Here is a 27,089-nt window from a genome sequence, read left to right as displayed (position 1 = left end):
AGTGACTGACACACCAGAAGGCTGCACTGCCATTCGGCAAGACCTGGACAGACTAGTTGGGTGGAGAGAAACCTAATGAAATTCAACAAGGGCAGGTGTAGGGTCCTGCACCTAGGGAAGAACAGCCCCACACACCAGTACAGGTTAGGGGCTGATCTGCTGGGAAGCAGTGCTGCGGAGGAGGACTTGGGAGTCCTGGAGGACAACAAGCTCTCCACAAGCCAGCAGTGTGCCCTTGTGGCCAAGGCAGCCAATGGTATCCTGGGGTGCATTAAGAAGACCGTAGCCAGCAGGTTGAGGGAGGTTATCCTCCCCCTCTGCTCTGCCCTGGTGAGGCCACATCTGGAGTACTGTCTCCAGTTCTGGGCTCTCCAGTTCAAGAAAGACAAGGAACTACTGGAGAGAGTCCAACAGAGGACTACAAAGATGATGAGGGGACTAGAGCATCTCTTGTATGAGGAAAGGCTGAGAGAGCTGGGTCTGTTTAGTCTGGAGAAGACTGAGAGGGGATCTTGTCAACACTTACAAATATCTAAAGGGTGGATGTCAAGAGGATGGGGCCAGGCTCTTTTCAGTGGTGCCCAGAGACAGGACAAGGGGCAATGAGCACAAACTGGAACATGGGAAGTACCACCAGAACATGAGGAAAAACTTCTTTACTCTGAGGGTGACAGAGCACTGGAACAGGCTGCCCAGAGAGGTTGTGGAGTGTCCTTCTCTGGAGATATTCAAAACCCGCCTGGACATGACGCTGTGCAACCTGCTCTAGGTGATCCTGCTCTAGCAGGAGGGTTGGACTAGATGATCTCCAGATGTCCCTTCCAACCCCTACCAATGTGTGAATAAGAGGAAAAAAATTGCACTGAAGCATCTGAACTGTACATTCTCTCCAGCAAAAATAACAGAGAAGTAAAATTTAACTGCAGTTGGGGAGTTGCACTGAATATGAATGTCACACAAGTACTGTTCGAGCACAGAAGTCCACTAGTCACAATGATGGAATGAAACTGCAGTCCCCAACCTCTTCCACATTAAGTGAAGTGGCATTTTAATGTTGAAGCATAATTATACATCTGATGTTGATCATTTAAGTGACATGTACTTCAGACACTGGGCAGAAGAAAGCAAATGCTTCACCATCTCACGCTACCTAATTCCTCTCTCCAAAGAAGCTATCACCTGCACAGCAAGCAACACCCTCCATGCAAACGTATTCACTAAGCAAAAGAAGCAGATCTGTGGGCATCCATCCTCAGGAGATCCTCTGCATAGCCTGGGCCCAGCACAGAGTGCTCTGAAGTTAAAGGTCAAAGCTTCAAACATAACTCAGCATCCTCTAGAAAGCAGGCAATAGCAGAATTTCATGCTGTAAAAGCAACTTGAGCTGCTATGGGACATACCACAGTATTCTGTATTGGTCTGCATTATTCATAGATACAGGAGATGGGAGTTCACAATCAGTTTACACTCCAGAATAACCCACACACACTAAACTGACAAAATGCAAATACTGTTAATTGAAAAACAGACTGAACACTGACTGAAAATTCTTCAGAAATGTTTTCCTTCAACTATCACCTCTGGTTTGCCCCCGTGTGGATTTAACAATTCTTTATCCAGAAGAAAACACTGTCCAAGCACTAAGTCATCTCGGAAGCAGGCACATAAATAACCAGCCAGAATGGTAGGACTGCATAGTCTCTTTTGCACTGCTAGCACCTAAGCACATCATCCCAGAAGATTATCTGAAAGCCTGATGTTGAACAGAGTGTTCATCATAGGCTGCGGCAAGGGTTCTCATCCAGTACAGCCCCCTGGAGGCTCTAACATCAGCATTTCATATATTCTCAATGCTTGAATTTGCAAAAATACTTTTTTTTTTTTTTTACTGTTCCTCAATGCAACTTCAATGTCATTACAGAAGATTTTCAGTCCTCTCCCAGTTTCAAGCTGAATCATGCCTCAGAAAATTAGCGTGCTATTTTCATATTACCTATCTATAGTCATAACAGGAAAACAATCTGGGGGGGGAGAGGACACTTTTCCCATGATAATCCTCAATTCTTTTCTTCTCCTTTCTATTCTCCATAAATATCAGATAAAACATTACAAGCTGCATTGTTTTATTTCAATTTCCACAAATTTGCCTCTCATCTGACAATATGAACAGTCAGCTGTCACTGTTCAAAATCTGCTACAACTGATTTAAATGATGACACATGCACTCAAAATTATTTAGTGGGGAAAAAAAAAATCAGTCTATAAGGTAAAAAGCCATGGTTGTTAGCTACTGCAACATACTTTAATTCTCCAGCTCCTACAGTGGTGACTATACAACAACCTCATATTCAGCTTAAAGTAATTCCTCTTCCATGAACTGGGCAGAAAATGGAAAATCTTGTCCAGAAAGCCACCTAGGCTCCAGAAGGTGTAACAAAAAAACCCAAACCAACAAACAAACCCAAAACCCAAACAAACAAACAAAAAAAAACTTGTTTAAAAAATAACAATTAGTGCTTTCTTCCATCCCACCCCATGATGATTTTGGAAATCTTAGCAATATTGTCCACCCCAGAATGACCTCAGAATTTCTATCCATCCACCCAACTCCAACATACTCTCGAGAAAATATCCTCAGTAAAAATGTACATAAATGTACTTTTAATTTCCAAAACACAGAATCGCCTTCTCCTGTGGCACTGCCATAGGATTTATCACTCCATACCCGATACAACCACATATGAACAACGCAAAATAATCATACTGAACCCTACTATTATTCAATGTCAGTGCAGAAATTCCCCTGTACGGAACAGGAAGAACTTACATGCCTTCAAATTAAAACTCTGTATTTATTTTGGCTATTCAACAAATACTATTTTTTAAGCAATACTAACAGCCAAATTACTTCAAATCGATGCTAATTAAACAATAATGAATACAATGCATTTTGTGGTATAGTGAGATGGATAAAATGTTTTTGTAAATTGACAGTATGATTTTATGTGATTTCTTTTCACTTTTTAAAATTAAACTGTTAATGATCTTTACACAGCTGAAGGCTGACTTCTTTTTATGTACTGACTTGAAACATAAGTCTCCTCTTCTGTATCTGTTCAAAACTTGGAAAAAAACACAAACAACTGATCTGTTTCCTCCACACTACGGTGAAGACAATGCTTGTTTCTGTAGCTAGTATTTTAGATAGATTTAACAAGGTTATAGTCTGATTTTTTTACTGTTTTTCAGAGTCTTACACAATGCTTTGCCCCCTTTTGGTTTTTTTCCCAGGTGATGCTAAAATTAATTTGCTACAAACCTGAAATGGTGGAAGAGAGGAATAACTGGTCTCGTGAAGTAAAAAAGGAATTTAAACTTCACAGAACTGTGAGTTTAGGTCTGCCTGAAAACTTATGTTCTTTCAAGCTATTAGAGTTCTGGACATTATCGTTAATGGCTTTGTTTGGGGGAGAACTGCTTTTTTTAAAGCAGTTCCTTTCTACTTTTTCATTCAAACTGAATTCTGAAATGTTGTCTATGAATTCTCCATCCTTTGGTTTAGTCAAAATCTGCTGGTTTGGATTATAGGAGCCTTGAGTTTTTCTGATAAATAAGTTCTTATTTTTTCTAGTTTGAGAGTATTTTCTAACAGAATAGCAGCCTTTGTGTGTAAATAACATGCAATATGCTTGCTGCATCTTTGTTGTGCATGCATTGATTTTCCACCCATTTTGAGCTAGCTTTATCAGTTTTTTTCTAAACCTCCCTGTATTGAATTTTATGCTTGTTGTGGCAGGAAAGGCACCCATGCTGATGGCAGCAAAATATACTGTGTAGCACAAGAACTTATTATACAGTATATATAGAATGATAATAGAACATACATATGTTTGGGTTGGAAGGGACCTCAAAGATCATCTAGTTCCAACCCCCCCGCTGTGGGCAGGGACACCCTCCACTAGACCAGGTTGCCCAAAGCCCCATCCAACCTGGCCTTGAACACTTCCAGGGATGGGGCATCCACAACCTCTCTGGGCAACCTGTTCAGTGTCTCACCACTCTCACAGTAAAGAATTTCTTCCTAAAGATTATAACATTAATAAAGTTCCTTAATTGACAATTCAGAAAAATCAGAATACCATCTATGCATTTCAAATAGTCTAAGTTGCATTCAAAATTAAACACAAATTTGTATCTCATTCTAGCGTTCACTGAACGATACACATTTCCAGCTGTTAGATACAGGTTTGAATCTTGATACAAGCACAACAAACCTCACAGAAAAGTTCAAAATCCCTCTTTCAAAATCCTTTGTTTCTGATCCCATCTGGGTTTGCAGTCATTTCAAATAAAGAAAATAAAGCAGAAGAGGAAAGCTGAAGTTGTTACAAGTAAATTTAAGCCTTAAATATAATTTTTTAAAAAATAATGTTTGAGAAGGTGAAAGTAATTTGGCTGAGGAAGACTCACTTCACTGTACAGTCCTTTTTTAATTTTTAATTGAATATTTTGCAATTCATTAAACACCACTCAATCTTTCGGTTTCCAATACTCAGATTTACATATTTTAAAATATAAAATACTAAATATGTTCTGAGACTCCACTTTGATTTTTATAATCACCATGCAATTACAAGCATCAGCCTTAACGTACAAATTCTGTGGATGTAGAACATATATTAAAGTTGTTTGCAAAAAAAAGTTACTGGTGTAGCTGCACATACAAAACCCCTTATTAACAACAGAGCTTATACTGACTTAGAAAGACTTTGCCAAAATAGATAAAAGTAATTCAACAAGGCAGATAAGCTAAACCAGCAAAATACCTCTGTATATTATTATTGCATAAGAACCATTTTAAAATATATTGAATAGAAGCATACAATAAATATCCCTCGCGCCTTCAGAAATAAACACAAACTTTGAATACAGTATGCTGAGGACATATTTTGCCAGGTTAGTGCCTATGAATGTGTTTTAAGCATCAGTACAAAAATACATATTAAAATGAAAGACAAACCATGCTGTTTATTTGAGTATTTTTAATGTAAAAGGTATCAAAAGTGAAGTCAGATCTGAAAGCCTCTGCTGGACTAAATATTCCACTACCAACTGAGAACTTCGGGCATGCTTCCCCAACAAGGCCCTGAACTCTCCACCAAGTAAATCCTGAATATAAAGCCACTAGGACTCTTGTTACCATACTCACACCAACAGAAAATAAAACCAAAACTAAACAACAACAACAACAAACCCCACAAAACAAACAAAACCCCGAATCTGATGAATTCTTAAACCAAAAGAAGAGGCAAGAAATGCAAGGAATTAAAAAATGGCAAGCAGGCTCAAAAGTGATAGCTGTGAAGTTGATAAGACTACATGTGAAAAAAATCACATATTTAAACAGCTTATTAAAGTTTCCTATCCTACTCCGCTCTGACTTCCTCAAATGTTTTCCAACATGACAAAGCACAGAATTAGTAAAGATATATTTTCTAGGTATCCTATATATATACCAAGCTGAAGCCTTTTAAAGCATTAAGTAATTAGCTTGAGGAAAGGTCTGAAATATCTAAACACAGAAATTTTCTTCTCAGAAAAATGCACATCTCCAGTGCTATGAAGTTCCTCATGCTGTAATTCATCATTTAATCAGTTCTTAATAAGCTAAGTAGTCAGTTTGAACTGGAGCCTTAAAAAAGTAATTATTTCTAGTCATTTTTTAAAAAAAGTAATATCTACAATATTTGGTGCAGACCTGGCACTATGGTGCTGTAGTAAACACTAAAGAAATCAGTTTAACAAGAGGATAATCCTTTATTTTGGCATGACAAAACAAACTGCTGCTTAAATTTTACCATTATTAGAATGCAAGTCAACCATTACATAGAAAATAATTTTGATTTTTTCAGCTTTTTCGCAATATAACTTAATTAATACATTTCTATGAAGAAAAATCTAGCATTCCAAAGTCTACCCTCTGGTGAAAATGTCTGGTAAACATATGCAAATTCCCAAAGGAGATATACATAAGTAGTGTCTAACTATAGGGTACGTAAACTTTTTACCATCTTCAAAAAAACATTCCCATGCTGAAGCTGTCAAACTGTAATCTGACAGTTTTCACAAAATGAACATAGTTACTCAGGGGAAAAAGTGTGCTTGGGGGAGGGGCAGAAGTGAAGACAGAAAAGAAACTTCTGTAAAGTTTCCTTGTAACAAAACCATTACTTGTTCATTTCAGTTATCTTTAATTGCCTTTATTTCAAGCTAATGCCAAGACCTTCAATCTAGACTTCATTTTGGACACAGCTAGTGCGCACACATTACTTTTTTAAAATGGTAAAAGAAGCTAATGAGGGGTTGGGGTTTCGGTTTGGTTTTGTTCTGGGTTGGGTTTTTTTTCCATTTTTTAAAATGAACGTACAGACAAAAGAAAAAGGTGCTGCAAGTCCTGAAACTAGTTCCTTGACAAATTTAAACTACCACAACACATTGAAATGGCAAAAGCATGTCTGAAGTCCTCCAGGCAGTGAACGGCGTTTCTGCAAAGGAAAAAAACAGGTAGGTGCACGTTATTTGTCATACTCTGATCCTGGGATTTTTCGACCTAAATTTCAGAGTCTAGTTTTGTAGCCTAAAGATTAATATTTATAATTCTCTAGAATACTGCTCAGTTCTTGACATTAACCAAGGTGGACATGATTATGTTTGAAGGCTGAGAGACATGCTCATATTTGCAGAGATGAATGGATGCAGAAAAATGTATGCTGCATATTGGGCAGAGCAGCTAGTCCAATTTAGGGAGTTGTACCATTCTGTCGCACTGCTACTAAAAACAAAAAAATCTATAAAAAGTTACAGTGGTCAATAAGTAAAATGAATGAGAGACGCATTCAGCAAGATCTGACATTCTTGAGACACTACTGTAGGTGAGAAGGACACTCATTATAATGCTCATTTTCATTAACTATTTAACAGTACTTAAAGTACTAGAAATACATTGAGGAACGCAACAGCCTCCAATGCTGTTACATAAGTTACTGATGTCACTACAATAGCTCTAAACTATCCTGATACCCAGATCTGACATGTTCATACAGCTGCACTCAGTAACCAGCAGCTTAAAATGCCACCTCTAGATTAAAGACAGCTCTCATGAGGCAGAACAGCTGTCATCTTGCTGCTTGTCCCACACACATTCAATGCAGAAAGCAAAAATCATCATAATGTCTGTATCACTTGCGATGCAGCCAAGGGGTTCCATTTCGCTGCTGATGTAAAAACAAGAAAGGTTTCCTCTAACAGGAATAATTTTCTCCTCTATTTTCTGCTTTCAGCTACACCTTATAATATCAATATTTTTATTGTATCATAGTATGTTTACACAGAAACTTAGCAGTATCAGTACTCTAAGTTAGCAACCTCCATTTCTCAAATACAGCAGCTCTCCATGAGTGAACAAACTATCAAGTTTCATAACAGATGTAGAAGAGTAACTTCCTAGTGTTAGGAGAGGGACATACCAGTGATGTGTACTCGTGCTTTATTTATCTTAGTTATAAATAGCTTAATGTAAAGTGTTAACAGAATAAGTGAAATGACAAGAAACATCTATTGCTTTTGAACTTCTTCAGAAGTTTCACGGGAAGCAAGAATGAAAACTCCTGGTGGGCCCCTGAGTGTTATTGGCAGGATGGTGTGCCACACTTACGTGGAAAGGAACACTAAGTATTCAATTTTAACTTATTTCTGTTCTTTCAGTATCTTGGCTTATTAGCATATTCCTTACACCACTGTCAAACCTTTTTTATTCACTACCTTTTTTAAGTAACTAAGTGAAGATAACTAACCAGTAACCTATTAACAATTAAGCAAAGATCGAAACAGCCAAAACACATGATGAGCTTTAACAAAGAAAGGTTGAAAAGCATGACAAACAAAAATTGAACCGTGAAGGCGTAACTGAATACCAGAGCATGCTATTTGCCATACAATATTCCAATGACAAATATGCTCAAAATATTCTTTAAATCATTTGGATTTTGTTCCCTCTGACATAAGTAGTTACAATATTATGATCATTTACAGAAATCTATGCAAAAAATCTTTCCATTTTAATGAGGTATGCCTAAATACTACAGAACATTATTTTAGGTATATTTTCATCTTCCTTGCAAGTCTGATTTGGTACGTGAACATAAATACAGTGAAGTGGAGAAAATGAGATACGGGAGCCTTAATCAGTTGTAAGTAAAATTCAGTGGGCCAGTGGAAGATTTTAATTAAATTTATTTTATATGAAGTAATTAAAAACAAGAAAATTTTCCACTATAAAGAATTAGGGCAAGGGGGAGAACATTACAATGTCTTACAACACAAAATGGTGAGTGCAGCATTAGTACAAAAGGACTGATTTTTTTCCACAGGTAGAGATTCAAACAAATAATAATAATAAAAAAACTAATCACACATTCATACTTGGAACTTTGCCAAGCCAGATCCTGATATTCCAGCAAGGATTATATACACAGTTTATACAAGATCTACAATGACCTTGCAGGAAAGAAACCCATTGCAATAGATAGGGATCAGTGAAGACCATGTTAGTACAGATATTAGTAGTGACAGACATAAGGTTATACTCCAAGTTCAACATTATTTTCAAACACAGGAGCCATGCCATGGCCAAGAAAAAGTGTGTAACACCAGAAATTAAACACTCTGCTGTCTGCAAGCAATGAAGGCAACTGTTGACAAACGCCTTCTTTACAGAGCTGGCTGGAGTTGAACATACAAGATAGTTCTAGTCAAATACAGAGCAGCTACTGCACGAAAAAAATACTCTTGACACTTTGTTTACACTGGTACTACATTCACATGGACGTATCTGTAATGGTTCTGTGTGCATATTTAGTAATTCTCTGTACACCAAACTGAGCTGCTCAACGAGTTATTTCCTAAACTTCAAAAGCAGCCTCTCCTTGGAGAGCTATATAAAGTTACTAGAGAACTACTACCCCTTAAGCAAAGCTGGACCATGTAAATGCTCCAGCATGGTAGCGTTTGCAGTTTCTGCCTCACTGCAACAGGACCCAAACTCAGATAAGGAGTGTTTGTATAGAGGATCACCGAGGCTTTGCCAAAGGCATTAGAGCAGTCCAAAACAAACAAACAAAAAACCCAACAACCCATCACAAATACAGAAAAAATTCTCAAACTTAAATCCTCCATCATTCCTCTCCTCCAAACATTCTTGTCTACAAACAGTATTTCCCAGAGACACCACGTGAAAAACCAACAACCAAGTGATGTCCAGTCCATACAATTATGTAACACACTTGTTTCATTACACTAAAAAGTTAGTATTCTTGCTAATGCTTTAAAATAAAGATAAAATGAAACAACCTTTATGGTTATTGCTATATTCTAGTTCTGCAACATTATGTTTCAGAAGCACACGTGTTATGGCCTTTGGAACAAGCTATACATCCTGATTAAAAACTGCTAGCTGCTTGGAAACAGGCAACTTGGAAAATAAAGCATGTTGTAACTACTCAGCTCTAGATATCTAGCACATAAATATAGACCTACAGAGATTTACGTATCTTTTAAAATACACTTCTCCCCTTAAAACTACCAAGACAACACCTCCGTAATGGTCTAATACAGCAGTGTCTTCCTTAGTCTACTCAGGAAATTCAGCTGCCTATCTTGCAGCTAAAGGTTTCTGAAAGAGCCATGATAAAAAAACAGTTGACACATTTTGTTGTTTCATGAAAAGGAAAAGACAAGTAAAAAATTATTTTCAGGCTACGGTAACATCTCCAGACGACCAGCACTTAGAGGCCTCATTGCACCACTAGCAGTTTCTTCTTTAGAAGTAACTTCTAAAGAAGTAACTGGACACTAAAATTTTCATACAGCCAGAAGCTATGGCTGTAGGCACACATTTCAGATAGCTGAGATCAGGAGCTCCAAGAGTATTTGACTGCTAGGGAATGACAACACTTCTCCACTAATTCCAACATTTATTGGAATAAGGCAGTTATATAGGACTCTGCACAAAACTGAATGACAGTTGAATTTAACAGTCCCTGCTGGCTTGTTTCCTCCCAAAGCTAAAAATTCAGAGAACTCAACATCCTCCAGGTCAGCAATTCCCTACTCCACGACATAGTTTTCCAGCATGAGAACCACATTTGAACTGCTCACACACTACATTTAACAGAAACACGTCAGTCCTTTTAGTGCTAAAAAGCAGAAAATTGCACTGATCGCAAAAGCCGAAAATCCCAATTTCACCCTTTAACTTCTGATTATCACTAGCAGCTATCACAGAACAATATTACAACAGAGAAACATTGAACAACCTGAGTTTATTAACAGAATAAGAAGTTACTATTACACATCTCAAATGGAGCTTGAGGAGATAGACTGAGGAACCATACTGACCTCCAGCTAAATAGTATCTGGCAAACTTTGGATACTTTCAATGTTGTGAATAGGAAACTTTTATTATTCACCAGTAAAGTAAAACTTCAGCTCCTGATGCATAATACTTAAGAAAGAGCAGAAAAACTGTGTAAATGAATATTGGATATAGATCTGCAAAATCCAAAGATCCTAATGCATTTACTCGATAAAGAGATTTTGAAGTCAACTGAAAGCCCTCCTGTAACCACCACTAGCAGGCCTCCAGTTTCAAACTTCACAGAATTTAAAAATGCTCCTTGTGAACTGTTCGAAGTTAACATATCAATCTCCAGCTGATGACCAACTGAGAAGTGTCTACAATTTATTATTTCAAAATGCCAACATGTATTTTGGAATTGACAAGATTTTCCGAAGTGAAATATTGTCTGTTCCAAGCCTCTTGACCAGCACGCTCTAAATACTGATATCAAACCTCTGATTGCCATTAACAGAATATTCATGCAAGAAAGTATACAGAGACTAACAAGGAGCATTCTACACCACAGGACTAACTGGATCTATTACCACAGAACACAATGTGCTGTTATTCTAATATTACCTTACCAACGTGCTCTGTTATTCTAATATTACTTTACACTCACACAAGAGGAAGAGTAATTCACCTTCCCAAACCTACATCTTTACAAGAATATGTTGCGCTTTTTTTTCCCAAATAAAAAAATAAAAATTCCACCACAATCTTAAGGGTCAAACCTTTTATACAAAGACACTCAGCCTAATGTGCTGCAGGCCTAATTCAAAGTCCACTGAAATTAAATTCAAGACTCACCTATTTCAATGTGGTTTGGAGTAGACTCTATAGAAAAAAAAACCACTACACTCCCCTCTCCAAAACACAAGTGAAGCTCTCCTAAAAATGTCCCAGCATGTTATAACTTATTCAAGTTACTTCAGGATAAGCCATACAAACTATACATGTACATACATATACTTAACTAATGGCTATGGAAGCCATAGTCTTTTTTTTTTTCCTCATTTGACAGCACCAGAGTAAAACCGACAGTGGCCAAACGTCTCAAAAGAAAAGTTAATACCAGAATTAATTTATAAGTTCTCATTCAATTGACTCAAATCAAGCTCCAGCAATTTAATTCAGACATGTTAAAATGGTGTTTCAGAATGACAACCAAAGTGCATGCTTTGATCTAAAATGTCTATGGGCACCATAGTTCCAGAAGATGAAACCTTGAAAACCAAGCTCACATCTCGGTTCCACTAAAATATCATTCAGAGAAGGAACACAGGGACTATTTGCAGAAGAGCCCAAATTACTCACAGGAATGTTATGCTTAGAGACCAAGCAAGTATTCACAAATAGGCAAATTATTCTCTGGGGCTCCTACTCCCAAGCGCTCTACTGATGCAATTTCGATTCAGGGGGAGGAGGAAAACAAGAGAGCGTCAAATATTCAAAACAACCGAGAATGACGTTCAACGAGTCTATGGAAAATGCTACAAGGAAGATCCCAGGATCATGTAAAAGGTGCCAACGGCACCTAGCTCTCTCAGACAAGGTCACTGGACAGGGCGGCAGGCCGTGGTTATTAACCTGGCTTCTACGGGGGCTGAGGGCAGGCAACAGTGAGCTGCATACGCAGACACATTATCTCCCGCTTACCGTGGGCTACAAAGGGAAAGACGAATGCGGTCGCTAGGGGGGGAAGCTGCATCCTCCGGAGAAAGACGGTCCTACCTCCCAGCCGAGGACGGCGCCCGGAGAGCTGGGGAGCGACGCAGCCCCGCGCAGGGCCCCCACAGGAGGCGGCCGGGGGAAAAGGGCGCTGGGAGGGCATCTCCCGGGATGTGCTCACGGGCCTCTCCGGCATAGCGTTTCCCTCCCCTTAAGACCCCCGTCTTTTCCAAGGGAACGTTTATTTTTTTTTTTTCGGGGGGGGAGGTGGGGGGGCGGAATAGAGAGGAACGGTCGCGGCTACTCACATGGGCTCCAAGGTTTTGCTGAGCCAGGATTTCAGCGCCTCGAAGTTTTCTATGATCATTTTAACCACCATCCAGAGCGGCCCGGGCCCCCCGCCTACCCGGCAGCAGCAGTAGCAGCAACAACAGCGGCGGGGTCCGCGCCGCCCCGTCGACCGGGACCCCGGCTCCCGCCGCGCCTCCCCCCACCCGCCGAGGCCGCGACCGCCTCCCGGTTCGGCAGAGGCCGCTTGGCAGGGGCCGGAGGCCCAGCGCCACGAAGGGGGCGGAACCAACCGAGCGGCGGCTGCTCCCTGCGGGCCCCGCTCTCGCCGCTCCTTGGCCAGGGAGCGCGGTCCGGCCGCTCCGCAGTTCCCCCCCGCCTCAACAGCGGGCGGAGGGCAGCGCGGGCGACGGGCCCAACGAACGGCGAGCCCCGAGCACGGGTCCGAAACGCACCGCCCCCCCTCCCCTCAGCCGCAGAGCCAGACCGAGCGAGCGAGCTAGCAGGTAAGATGGCGGCGCCCCGCTGTCGCGAGAATAAGGAGTCTCGCGAGAACGGGCGGCGCGCGGGGGCTGCCGGGAGGCGGGGCCGGCCGAGGCGGGGCGGGAGGACGCGGTGCTGCTGGCGGTGCCCATTGGCGGCGATCGGTAGCCATCGGCGTGGCCCTGGGGGGGGGGGAGCGGTCTGTGGCCGCCCTCCCGTGAGGGGACAGCGGTCCCCCTGCCTGCTGGGTAGTCGTGAGAGTGCTGTAATAAGGAAACGCGCCCTGGAGGAGCAGAAAGGGGAGGCACAGTGAGTGCTCCCTCCCTCGTGGCATGAACTCCCATAAATGTTTGTAATGACAGAAAAAATATTTTTTTATTTTTTTTTAAAATCAGGAATAAAAAAAATTATCTGAAAACATGGAAGGTGGCAGCGGAATCCTGTGTCTTCCCGATGTCAGCCCTGCATGGGATGGGGCGCTGCTGTGGGCCAGCGGCTGCCAACAGTTGTAACCAATGTGTTTAACTTTTTAACCATGGTGATGGGATCAAGATGAGATTATTAGCAGTAATAAGGAATGAGAAAAACATTTTAGGAATGAGAACCTGAGAGGTTGGTATGTACCATGGAACTGATAAACTGCATGGTTGGTACATGAGCCAAATAATATTTCATTTTCTGTCAAAATCATGTCCTTTGAGTGAACTTTGTTCATTATAATCTCATTATAATACCAAAACACACCTCCATGCTAAAAACTACCCACCTCCAAGGTATGACCACCCCTCACTGGGCATGCTCTCTGAATTTCTTTAAGTATATAGCTTTAAAAGCAAAGCGAGAAAGTTTTACACCAATCATAATGAAGTAACTATGTAACTATGTGATGTAATTGTGACCATGTGTGTATTGAGAATATAAATATGTGCGTGTTCGTAGGCTAGGTATGCACGTTAGGTGGAATTATCCCCCGTGCATCCAGCGCTGCAATAAAGAATGCCTGCCTTTTAACACTACATTGGTGTTACGAGGTTTATTCCCGGATTTCGGTGACACAGTGACCTGCGCATGGCGGCTCCCTGGGCCGTTCAGGCCCCGCAAGGTGAACCTGAGAGGAGCTGAGCCCACATGGCTGCTCGGTCACACCCAGAGGCAACAACAGTGCAAGCACACGGACTGCCCCCCCCCCCCCCCCGAAAACCAGTGCCACCAGTGCAGGGTCTTCCCATGGAAAGTTAACGTACACCGCTGCTTTCGCTGGTGCCCTGAGCGCTGAAAGAAAATGTCCACAGTGAATGTACTTCAGTCAGTTTGGCGGGCTTGCAAAAGACCAGCATCTCACCTGAGCTCCTGAGTGAGGTGTTTTACACAGTTGATGAACAAAGGCAAGTATTTCAAGGAAATTGTTCGCTCTGCATTTCTCGGGGCAGAGTGGATGACTCTCGAGCTGCCTACCTGGTTTTCTCTAGATAGAGAGGAACTTCAGGTAATTGACTTAGATTAGACAGCAACCGTGGTCTTGGCTGACTTGTCAATTTATGAGCATCCTGAAGTCCTATCTTTGTCATGTGGAGTCGGGATAGCAGCAGAGGGAGTCCCAGAGAGCAGGGATGAAGGCAAGAAGATATGTTTGGATATAAGGTGGGATGGATGCCTGCCTGTCCTCCTGGCATAGAAACTCCTTCAAGATCCAGCTTCATTCTGCCCATGGGAACCCACCACGGATGCCCCGTTTGAAACAGCTCAACTTTACTTCGTTGCATCTGTATCATAGCAAGGGTCATTGGCAATTATGACCCTTATTTACAATTTTCCATGCCACCGAGAAGCACTTGACCTCAGCAAAGAGACTGCCAAGAAATCCAGTATCTGAGACAGCTAAATAAGAGCTGGAGGAGGCTATGGCTGTCTGCACATGATTATTTGTGGCTTGATTATCATCCTTGAAAGTTGGTTGAAAACTGGAGAGTCTAGCAGGCCAACCAAATAAACTGCCAGCTTAGTGGTATTTCAGTGAGGACTTCCCAATTACAAGATACACTTTGGTTTCCTTGCATAGTGGAGAGTGAACAGCATGTCCATTTGCAGACAGAAAATCACCACAGCCTCAAATTCTCTGGAGACCGTTCTGTAGACATCTAAAAAAGTCTTTGGCTCACAGTCACCAACTTGTAAGTTAACTCCCCCTGAACATGTAAAAAGGGTCACTAAGCTTGAGATTCTGATGGGTCGTTGAAGGGATGGGCACATAGAAATAAGGTGTTCTGCTAAGAATCTAAATTTGGTTTTGGATCTTGCCCTTAATCCTTTGCAAAAGCCAATGTCTAGTGGAAATAATTCAGGCAAGCACTGTGTCAGTCCACTCATCTTTGTAACCACCTTTGATCCTTCAGTATACAACAGGCAGCAAGAAAACACAGCCTCTAAGGCTTCCCAACATAAAAAATATGGATATAATCATGGTAGCGACTTCTCTGTTTGACATTTCATTTTCTACCCTCCTTTCCAGCCATTCAGAAGCACAGTGCTGTAAGTAAATGAAATTTGTGATCAGCAAAAGTTTTTCAGAGATATATTTTATGTACTGGGTAAGCCTTGTCTGCGTGTGTGTCATAGTTTAACCCCAGCCGGCAACTGAGCAGCACACAGCTATTTGCTTACTCCCCCATGGGGGGATGAGGGAGAGAATTGGAAAAGTAAAAGTGAGAAAACTCGTGGGCTGAGATAAAGACGGTTCAATAGGTAAAGCAAAAGTCGCCATGCACAAGCGAAGCAAAACAAGGAATTCATTCTCTGCTTCCCATGGGCAGGCAGGTGTTCAGCCATCTCCAGGAAAGCAGGGCTCCATCACGCGTAACACTATGAATATCCCTTTGGTCAGTTGGGGTTAGCTGTCCCAGCTGTGTCCCCTGCCAACTCCTTGTGCACCCCCAGCCTGGTGTGAGAAGCAGAAAAGGCCTTGGCTCTGTGTAAGCACTGCTCAGCAGTAACTAAAACATCCCTGTGTTATCAACGCTGTTTTCAGCACAAATCCAAAACATAGCCCCATACGAACTGCTATGAAGAAAACTAACTCTATCCCAGCCAAAACCAGCACAATGTGGTAATTTTTCAACAGTACTGTGTTGATAGAAGTATGCTACTATCACCCTTCTGTGGTGATATTCAGAGTAACTAAAATAAATACATACATGCAGACATACACACATACATACATACACACAAGCTGCTGACATTCCCAGTTCTAGGGTTTGCAGACTTGAAATCTTAAGGCCTTATAAAGATTTAGATCCCATGCCTTCATAAGTGACTGCAGTATTCTGCAGCATCTTTGATGCAATTTTCATTTCACGGCAGGGATTAGAGGAGTATGAAGTAAAACTATCTATTAGATCTGAGGAAACAATTTTGTCTGAAATATAAAATGGCTTCTATACATAAGGTGGTTTCTATTTAAAACACAACATCTTTAGGTTCTTAATAACAATTTTAAAAACACAAAATAAGGAATAGTCTTTACTTAAATCAGACTTCAGTCACACGTGAAATCAGTAGTTTAACTTTAAAAAATCCTGAAGATCGTTTCATTTAAAGCAACATAATAGAGAATCTGTGCAAAGGGTCAAAGTAATAATTAACTTCTACAATGTCATATTTCCATGAGACAAATAAGTTTCTGTTTCTTCTATTCAACATAAAATTAATACACTGTCCAAGGGAAAATAAAACACACCCTAAATTTCATCCCTACCTGTAGAATTAAAGCCCTGAAGAAGATACCAAGGAAAATGAATCTTTGAAAAGATTGGAAAGCAGCAAAAGAGGAATTAAACACACTATCCTTAGATTTCAACAATTGCACACCCTCATTTAAAAAATCAGTTTCTGTTGCTAAGTGATAGTGATACTCTCTATTATGTATATGATCTATGGATACCAAACGCTTAATAGTAACTACATAATAGAAATCTCAAAAATTTGAAAATAGACATAAATATTATCAGGATTAATATGAAAACTCTATTTTAACATCAGTAATCTTAAAATATAAATAAATTTTCATGTTAATAAAGTAATATAAATCTAATTCCCTTATTTATTCGTTCATCAGAATTACAGATTCCTAACAGCCCTTTTGGCTTACAAAAACTTTCTTAAGTTCTTCAGAGTAGTATAGATGTTTTCATATCTAACAGCTGCGGAAGTTCATAGGTTTGGTGTGTGCTTAGTTTGCGGTAGTCTTATCTAACTCAATTTAGTGACCTTTGATGTCTAAAAATAATGGGTTGTATTTATTCACGTTTTTATTGTTTCACCTACTGACGTGAGAGCTGAATGTTGCCAGCCAAGACAGAGATATCAATCCTTCCTGCCATTTGTGAGATTTTATTTCTGCTGACTACTCTCCAAAGCCATTGGACTTGCGCTCATAAACAATCTTTGTCAATGTATAAAGCTGCAATTTTTAAGTGTTAAAGATTTTTACCTGAAAGCTGACATTTTCTTAAATGTCCATAAATCTCTTTTTAACTCAGATTTGTCCCTTTATTTTTTTAATACAAAAAGTAGTTGTAGAAGAGAATTACTTTTGGGCACATTTATCTTTTTGCAAAACCTATCCTACCTTCAGCAGTCAGTGTTCATGTCATACAGAAAAAAGGTTAATTATTATTCTTTTTTATTTGTTTGTGTGGGGGCTTTTTTGGTTTGTTTGTTTGTTTGAAGTGAGTTTAATTTTTTTGAAGCTACCAGACTAGTCTATGGCGTTACGAAGTTCTTCAATCTATCCTCCTAACGTTTCATCTTTTTATTTAGGAAAATGGCATTGCATTTGCAATTGGATTTAAACATTCATCTCTGATCGTAGGTTTTCTACTAGCGTTAAATGTGATTCCGGTTTTGCCTAGCAGATGTAATCCACCAGTTCCAGACTTGGGGCCCCTAGCATCTTCCAGAAACAGCGTTTAAGCATTGCAGGCCTCAGATGTACCTGAGCGGGTGATCTGGAGATCACGGGTTCTATGTCCTTGCAGTGTTGTCCTGGTTCTGGCAAGGATAGAGTTAATTTCCCAAGGAGCCAGGACAGGTGAGCCAAGCTGGCCGGGGGCTATTCCATACCATGTGACGTCATGCTCACCACAAAAGGGGGCTAGTCGGGTAGGGGAGGGGCGGCGCAGTTTCGGCGCGGTTCCTGGACGGGCTGAGTGTCCGGTCGGTCGTTGGTTCGGTAAATCGTTCTCTGTTATCACCCATTGTTACTATCTGTTATCAGCACTGTTGTTGACTGTTTCCCTCTCCCTTGCTGTCCCAGTAAACTGCCCTTATCCCAACCCTCGAGGCTTTGCCGTTGGTTTTTCCCGTTCTCCTCCACATCCCGCCGGGGGAGGGGTGAGTGAGCGGCGCGTGGCGCTCAGCTGCCGGCTGGGCCGAAACCACGTCAAGTGTACCATGGCCCCTAGCATCAGAACACAGGCTAAAACAGCAGGGCTGATGAAACTGGATGGCATCAGGATGGCTTGATGGAACAAAAACGTTTTTGTATGTTGTTCAGATTTTTAGTTTGTACTTTCATTTAGTTTTGGTTTGCTGTTAATTGCTATTTAGATATGTATAGATGAACATCTGTACAGCTGTAGATGTACTGCCTTTACTCTGTGTAGAAGGGGTGAAATGGTATTCCTCCTGATACTCTTGTCTATTCTACAGCGAGTTTTATCTTAGGAAGCATCAATATGAGCTTTGAGGATAATGTCGTGGAATGGATCAAGACGTGAAGACTTGCCCTTCTGTCCTTCACAAACAGCAAATATCTGTCAATTCTGAGCATCTGAAGGCTGAAGCACTTCAGCCTTGCCCCATAAGTACACCTACTAGTGCTTCAACAGAGCAGCAGGTCAGCTTCGTATTACTCTTAACTTAACCGTGCCTCAAAAAGATCAATGTTTATTTGAATGTTTAGTCCCTTGCTTTTTTACTGTTGACTCCTACATAGTGAATTGAATCAAACTGAGCCATTGCCACTTAAAAACTGGGGCCTGTAAAAGCTCTTGGAGCAGATGGTCTTTAAGCTCTTGAAACCACAAAAATGTAATCATGAAATATGCTGTGGACATTAGACGACTTTCTGTGACCACGGTCTTTCTATGCAACAGACCTAAGCCATGACATTGTGTTATCTCTTCTGCTTCTGTTGCTGCCAGAAGAAGATAGGTGATATAGCTGGAGAATAGCGCTGTAGGTGGCCCTGCTTGAGCAGGGGGGTTGGAGCAGATGGTTTCCAGAGGTCCCTTCTGACCTCAACCATCCCATGATTGTGTGAAAAGCTTGGCAGAGTGTCCCAAAGCCACAGGTGTTTGAAGTATTTGTAGCTGGTGCATGTAGCATTTACCCTGAGATTGCAAGTGATAGAATTGAGCATTGCTTTTTTGAACTGACGTAACAGCTGTTTAACAGGTTTTCTTGAAAGCCAAGGTCAGAGCAAGTTGTTAAGAGTCGAAAGTCAAATCTACAAACTCTGTGGTTTTTATTATTGTTAAATATAGAGATGTTACCAGTAGTGGATATTTAACCACATACATCACACTTCTGAAGTCACGTTATGCTGTCTATACTGCGTATCTCTAAATGGCCTTGTAGTTTAAAATATAAAATGGGTCAGTTTTGTATTACAAGATGTTCGTGTTGTGGAACCTCATTAGCTTGTACTAACGTGGCACAGCTTATTGTGTACGTGCTCATTAGCTTGTGTTAACTCTACTTTGCTAATGGCAGCAAAATTAAGCTTAGCCCCTGCTTGTGCCTATGGAAAGGATGACTGGGGAAGGGCCTAGGGCGTAATTATACCTCCTTCCCAAAATGCAGTGGAGCAAGAAAAGACACAGCTCATAACTCTGCCCCTGTGACACCAACCAGAAGAGCTTCATCTTCCAGAAATCTTAGTGCAGTCAGCGAGTACCAACTGTGTCATTCTGGCCTGCGCGAGCAAATGATTATGGGGCAGAGCCGCACCTGGATTTGTGCCTGCACATGGGGTAAGCAGCCACCCACATTCCCCAGTTCCCTTGGGCAAACCGCTGTGACAGAGGCTGCCGCAACACCCCCATGGCCCCAAGGCCTCCACGAGCCTGGCTGAGGCTGGAGGTAGCTGTGACGCTGATGACGGCGCTGCAGTCTCAGCTGTCGTTGTCATGAAGCACGTGCTCTGTGTGGGGGATTTACTGCTAGTGAAGAGAGGCTGGCTTCTGAGTAATTAAGTAGGTCCATCCAAAACGTGATTTCCAAACTTCTGTCTACTACATGTCTTATACACCAGCTAATGCTCTGCCCCATTTTTGGCCATAAGCCTACAGTTTTGGGCCACATTACACAGCACGTGCACTGTTGACTCCTGGAGTGGCAGATTTTGAATTGGCACTGTCTAGTGTATTTTGCTATGCCAATCCTATGCAGAAATAGAAGACACAGTATCCTTTCCATTTCAGATGTCAGTTGTACACAAACCATAGGAGGAATTTGCCCCTCCTGCTACCCCTTATGCCCAGCCCACCTTCCCATTAAATTGAACAAGCGTAGAAATTATTTTTCTGAGCCGGCGTTTTTGCAGGACACACCACGCTGGACCTAAGGCATTCCTGAGTCACAGTATGAACCTCCTTTGCTTCTGAGATGGCTCAGCTATCTAAGATCAGAATCGAACTTGTAGTAAATTGAAAGAATAATCACAAGTGGCAGAATGTACTTTATCCATTTATCTTGAAACCACTGATTTAGTTTTAATTACAAATAAATAATCTCTCCACTTAAAACTGAATGCCAGCCATCATTAAAGACTGCTCTGACAAGCCACGTGACTAACCCAGCAAGGGTGGCTTTGCACTACAGATGTTAAGAGCTCCATGTTGACCATATTAGAAACACTGTCAAAGAATTTTAAAGGATACCTTCTGTTATATTTGAGGCGAAAGTTGTATTGTTCACACTATCTTTTCTTCTTCACAAAAGACTACTATATACAGAACCATGTATGGTGGAGCCACGAAACTTTGGTTGTGTAAGTTCTTCCTACAGAAATACACAAATAAATTGCTCCTGAGAGGATAAGACTACCTATTTTTTAACTACCTGTTACTCTTTGTTTTGGGGGAGTTATTTGGTATACAATTAGACAATTTCAAAGGATCTCACTTTAGCATCAAAAAGATTATTTAAATCTTCTTTGTGGGCAATTTATTAGATAAACTATTAAAGTTTTCATACTTCCCACCACAGAGATCAAGATTTCTATAACTGATTGGATTATTAAAAATTACTGCAGCGTTATAAATATTGAAAAAGTGGTGTTGTCCATTGTGCAAGGCATTTTTCTATTTTTCAGCTGTCAAATCTTGGAAAAAACTTTCAGGAAGTTTGGAAATATATATATTTTAACCATTGTAATTTTCATTTGAAGCAACTTTTAGTTCTTCTCTTTAAGGAAGCTGAAACAGTATGGTGCTTTACATATTTGTTCTCTCTGTTGTGCACAAGCCTCCACCCTGGTGTCAGCATGGTTCGGATTTGCTTAGATCAATGCTGCTGCAGAGCCAGAAGAGGGAGCACAGATATTGTTTTTTTTCTTGGTTGTGCTGTAGACGCAACGTGGATTATTTCGCAGAGGAAAATCATTAAATCTATTTTTAGAGGAGGTATTGTAGAATACTTTTTTCCTTCTGGTTTTTTAAAGATTTTTTTAATAAGATTTAATTAAGGGAAAATTAAGAACTGGATATTTTCATCAATTCTTATCAAGCAAAAAAAAAAAATCTGTTTGTAATTTTATGAATGGCTGATATAGTATTTTAAAACTTTAAACACCTTTTCAGAGTATTTTTACAGTTTCTTCTGCAGCTACTGAAGAAGGTGAAACTTACCAGAATCCAAATACTGTAGAAAAGCTTGATTCGCTTCAGTCTAATATTAGAAAGTGTCTTTAAGCATGTTATTATATTTGTATTCTAACTTCAGATCATATATTTACTCAGCAATTTTCAGATCTATTTGTATTAAAAACGTTATTTTAAAGACACAAAGGATACATAAATTCTCTCCAACTTTTTAATAGTCAGTTAGAACTTTTCATATCTCACGTCTGTCATAATTTCTTCTATTTCTCAGTTGTTACAATTTCTCATACCACTCACATGTTCCTGACTTTGTAGAGAAAGTCATCAGAAAGTGCTTTATTGCACCCTGATAATAATTTCTATTACTCAATCTGTTGATATAGGAGAGTCACACAGCTTTCCTGTAGCAGGACTTCTGTGAAGCTTTTTTAAGAATTCCCTGAATAAAACTCAAAGGTATAAACTGTATGATGGCTTTGTGATATTGAAAAAAGATTCACTCTTCCAACTTTGGTTTTGCCTAAGCTGGCTTCTGTGTGAGATTTGTGAGAGCAGGACCGAAGATCATCTATGGATTACTCTTTCCAAAAGTGGACATTGCAAGGGAATGGGGCATTATGATCTTGTCTTGTCCTCTTGGATAAGCATAGTTAAATACTGCACTTACTCTTCAAACCTTAGTCCTTGTGCTACTCCCTGTGAGATATATTACAGCCCAAGTAAATGAATAGAAGCTTAACCAGCGAGTTTTGGCCTCACAGAAGTGTAAGCAGATTTTGCAATAGATTTAAATGGAACTAGCTTTTTTTCTTATTTTCTTTCATGCCAACATCTGTTTTTTTAATGATGCTATACATGTTCCTTCAAATTTCTTCCTAAACTCAGTGTTCTTGGCAGAGCTGCTTGTGGGTGGTCAGATTGTTAATGATGTTTATTTGTATTTGAAATTAATCTTATAGATCCTATTGACTAGGTTTGAACTTCAAGGTCACAAAGACATTAACTCAGGAAAACCCCACAAATAGAATTATTTTGTTTGGCATCAAAATAAGATAGGAAAAATATTACTGATACTGTATTCTAGATATGCTACTGAATGTATTATATTTTAAGCACATATTCCTGAGCTGAGACTGCAGAACGGTCACAGTCACAAATCCAAAAGTTTATACCTTAGCATAGTTCTGCTGAAGCCAATGGAACTGCAGCCCACAGTCTTTTCATTTGGCATATTCATCCCTAGGGTAGCCCTACTGCTATAGTGATTGAATTTGGTGGAAAATTCCCAAATTTTAAAATTAAACAATTACCAAAAAAGAGGAAACAGAGAAGAAGGAGGGGAAAAAAAAAAAAGGAAAGAAAACCAAACAGAAATAAAGCACATAGAACCCCACAGTAGGGGAAAGGATTTGTAAATGCCTGTTAAGAATTGTAAGGGTGAAGGTATGCCCTGTAACCAAAGAACGTTTACATTAGCCGCTGTGTATATGGAGAATAATATGTTAAATCTCAGGAAGATGGAGGCTTTTTGGGTGGCCAGAAGTGAGCATTTTGAGACTCCTGTGCTCACAGTACAGTCCTTTGGTAGAAGACTCCCACCAATAGTGGTCCCCATTTGAGAAGTACTGGATACTCTGCTGAGCTCCCAGGCAGTAATTCTCCTGTAATTTGCCATTGTAGAGAAAACATACCAGAGAGAAAGCCACAATCTTTATTCAAAACATAACAGATCATGGCAGTGCATATTCTGGCAGCCAGCACGGAAGTCATTGTCATCAAAGATGCGATGGAGACATAACATCCTAGGAGCACAATGGGTTGCAACAGACCAAACCCTGGTCCTTCCCTCTTTGCACAGCACCAGCCAATGCCATGGACTTAGGACACCAACTCCAGCAGTCTGTCGTTATCTGTAGACTAACAGATCCTATTCCAGAGTTCATTTTTCTCTACAGATTGTCAGTAGCCCAGGTCTAGGCAGCACGGAGTCTCACAGTGATGGCCATGACTAACAATCCAGCTTCTTATATACAAAGGGTTGCAGTGAATGGAACTGTATCTGGCTGGTGGCCAGTCACCAGCAGTGTTCCTCAATACTAGGGCCAGTTCTGTCCAATATTTTTATCAACGATCTGGTCACAGGAGTTGAATGCACCCCTACTAAGTTTGCTGATGATACTAAACTGGGAGATGCTGTTAACTCTCTCAAAGAACAAGAGGCCTTGCAGAGGGATCTGGATAGATTGGAGCATTGGGCAAACATCAATGGCATGAAATTTAACAAGTCCAAATGCCGGCTTCTGCACCTGGGATGGAGTACTACTGGACACAAGTATAAATTGAGGGAGAGGTGGCTGGAGAGCAGCCCTGCAGAAAGGGATCTGGGGGTGGCGGTCAACAGCAGCTCAGTGTGAGCCATCAGTGTGCCCTGGCAGTCAAGACAGAAAACCGCTTCCTGGGGTGCATCAAACACAACATCAGCTGGTCAAAAGAGAGGATTATCCCACTGTACTCAGTGTTGGTGTGGCCTCACCTGGAGTACTGTGTGCAGTTCTGGGCCTCACAATTTAAGAAGGATGTGAAGGTCCTTGAATGTGCCCAGAGGACGGCAACAAAGCTGGTGACAGGGCTGGAAGGCATGTCCTGTGAGGAGCAGCTGAGGACTCTGCGTTTGTCTAGTTTGGAGAAAAGGAGGCTGAGGGGCGACCTCATTGCTCTCTGCAGCTTCCTGAGGAGGGGACGTGGTGAGGGAGGTGCTGAGCTCTTCTCCCTGGGATCTGGTGATAGGATGGCTGGCAATGGTCCAAAGCTGCATCAGGGGAGGTTCACACTTGACATTAGGAACCATTTCTTTACCAAGAGGGTAGACGAGCACTGGAGCAGTCTTTGTAGAGGGGTGGTTGATGCTCCAAGCCTGTCTATGTTTAAGAGACATTTGGACAGTGCCCTTAATAACATGCTTTGGCTTTTGGTCAGCCCTGAATTGGTCAGGCAGTTGGACTAGATGATCATTGTAGGTCCCTTCCAAATGAAATAGTCTATTCTATCCCAGCAATTACAGATTTTCAACCCAGAGAACAATATAAAATATTAGTAAATTGAACCAATGCTACAATTTTAGGTGATGGGCAGACTAAAGTATCCTTCCTTCACTAATTTCTACTTTCCATACCATCTCCTCCTGACAAATCATAAAAAAGCTGCATTTCACCAGCAATACGTTTACGGATTTTCAGTTAGAGGTTTTGAGGGTACTTAGCTAAGGCATTCATGGGGATGGAGCTCAGCCCGAGGTTCTTCTAGTACAATAAATGCTTAGCCCTTAACTTTGCTTTTTCCATTTTTTGTTTATGCTTTGTTCCTTCTGAAGCGGAGATGATCGCACTGACTACAGGCAGGTCAGCCACTGCACTTCTAGCAGCAAACAGCACAAGAGCGACAGGAGCTAAGGCTGTCCCCTCTACTACAGCAACAATTTGTGAGGAACTCATCCTAGCTGTCCTCTGGAAAGGCTTCAAAATCAACTGCCAGGCAGCACGAGAAACCATTTTCTCAAGGCAGCTTTAATGGCTGTTAAAGAACGCTTCTCTGCCTCAGGTCACCGTAAGCAGTGATGTCACGGGGAGCCCCTCAAGCCGCAGAACCCGTCGGTTGCTGCTGTGGCTGGAGGCAGGACAAATGTCAGCGCACGTGTTGGCTTGTGAAGCTCTTAAGAGGGCAAGAGCAGCCCTTCCCACCTCAGCCAGAAGGTCTCCTGAGAAGCTGGCAATACCTCTGGCTGCTTTTTGGCACGTGCTTTGGTTTCTCTGCAGTGTCAAGACAGCAGCAGACCTTCCAAAAGTCCAAAGTCACTCGGACAGGTGGCCACCAACCCATAAATTAGCTTGTGTGTAAAGAATGGAGCTTGACCCTCACTGGCATCCCGTAGAAGAGGGCTTGCTGGCTTTTCTGCTGTCAGCAGCCACCCTTGATCGCTTGCAAAAGCTGTGATCATACTCAAACAATGCTTTCTCCTACGTATACCTACATCTAATTACTGTAGGAGTGACCAAAAGTACATTCCTCTTTCTAAATGGCACCTGGGAACTTTAGATAAAGTCCTTTCAAGGTCTTGTCTTCCTCAGAAGGGCAGCTGTCAACGACGGCACACACCGGCTATGAGGGAAGAGGCATCCTGCATAGAGACAGGCCCTGATCATCCTTTCATCTCGTCTACCTTCCCTTTGGCCCTGTACTCAGCTCTTGAGTGACAAGAAGCTCTGGACTTGTGTCTGCGTCCTGACCATGATGGTGCCTTGCTCTTGCAGCGTACACTGGCAATGCTTGGCTTTGAGCCATAATCCATGCCAAGGGATGGACGGGAAGGAGGGGGTCGAAATAGAAAAGCCATGTTAAACACTGCCCAGAAACCTCTGTAACATGCCAGTGGCAGATGCAAAGGTAAAATGTGTGCTCCTTCATCTCACCTTTCAGTCACCCAATATGTCCTTCTTGAGACACTCATCTTTGCAAATATGCATTGCATGAGCAGGACGGCTTTCTTCCCTCTGCCGACTGCCTTAACCATCCCTGGAAGAGTGGGAAGTGGGCAGGACGTGCCTGAAACCCCCTGGGATAAACTATGCTGGTCTGCTCTGCTCCTTGGATTTTCCCGCAAAACTCCCCAAAGTTTTAGAGGCTGGGGTAAAAACGAGAGTGCCAACCACCACCTTTTACCCAGACATTCTGTGAAGAGCAAAGTTGGTGAGAAAAACGAGGAGTTACAAAGAAAGCGAACGATAGAGTTCTGTGGAAACCTACTCATGACCAAAAGCAGCTTGGCAAAGCTGTTGGAAAGCAGCGTGGCAGAAAAGGCCCCGGGGGTCCTGGTGGACACCAAGTCGACCAGGAGCCAGCAAGGTGCCCTTGCCCAAAGGTGGCTGCGAGCGGTGCCCTGGGCTGCGCTGGGCAAAGCATGGCCAGCAGCTGGAGGGAGGTGACCCTTCCCCTCTGCTCAGCCCCGGGGAGGCCAAGCCTGCAGCGCTGTGCCCAGCTCTGGGCTCCCTGGTACGAGGGACACGGACATCCTGGGGAGAGCCCCCCAGGGCCCCTTCCCCCCCCCACAGTGCAACCGTTGGGGTTAGAATGCCAAGCTGTGTTGTCCCAACGCTGGCCCGGCAACGGCCCCAGTGCCTGCAGGGACGGTGCACGGAGCAGCACTGGTGACAGTCCAGCTCTTGCCCGGCAGCACCAATTGGCACCGCGACCCCCTTGGTGTCCTCGCTCGGGCCGGCTGGGCACCGCCCTGAGCCCCACCAGCGCGTCCCAGG

General features: G+C 41.8%; 1 protein-coding gene and 1 long non-coding RNA gene across 7 annotated transcripts in view; one reads left to right on the top strand and one right to left on the bottom strand.

Annotated features, from left to right (window-relative positions):
• RBM26 (RNA binding motif protein 26) overlaps positions 1 to 12,898 on the bottom strand; it is a 60,400-nt gene extending 47,502 nt beyond the window's left edge. For all 6 annotated transcript variants that reach the window (XM_075741592.1, XM_075741621.1, XM_075741609.1 and 3 more), the window contains exon 1: positions 12,436 to 12,898. In XM_075741592.1, coding sequence (XP_075597707.1) covers positions 12,436 to 12,506 — 71 coding nt within the window. In that variant the 5' untranslated portion in view covers positions 12,507 to 12,898. The remainder of the gene's footprint in view (positions 1 to 12,435) is intronic.
• Positions 12,899 to 13,958: 1,060 nt separating this feature from the next.
• On the top strand, positions 13,959 to 25,722 carry LOC142599874 (uncharacterized). The gene is made up of 3 exons (XR_012833277.1): positions 13,959 to 15,069; positions 18,605 to 18,791; positions 25,151 to 25,722. It is a non-coding gene; the product is annotated as an uncharacterized LOC142599874 (long non-coding RNA).
• The last annotated feature ends 1,367 nt before the right edge of the window (positions 25,723 to 27,089 follow it).

This window comes from Balearica regulorum, chromosome 1, assembly GCF_011004875.1.
Source record: "Balearica regulorum gibbericeps isolate bBalReg1 chromosome 1, bBalReg1.pri, whole genome shotgun sequence".
Classification (NCBI taxonomy): domain Eukaryota; kingdom Metazoa; phylum Chordata; class Aves; order Gruiformes; family Gruidae; genus Balearica; species Balearica regulorum.
The sequence above is the reverse complement of the archived record's forward strand: the minus strand, read 5'-3'. Positions and strand labels throughout refer to the sequence as shown.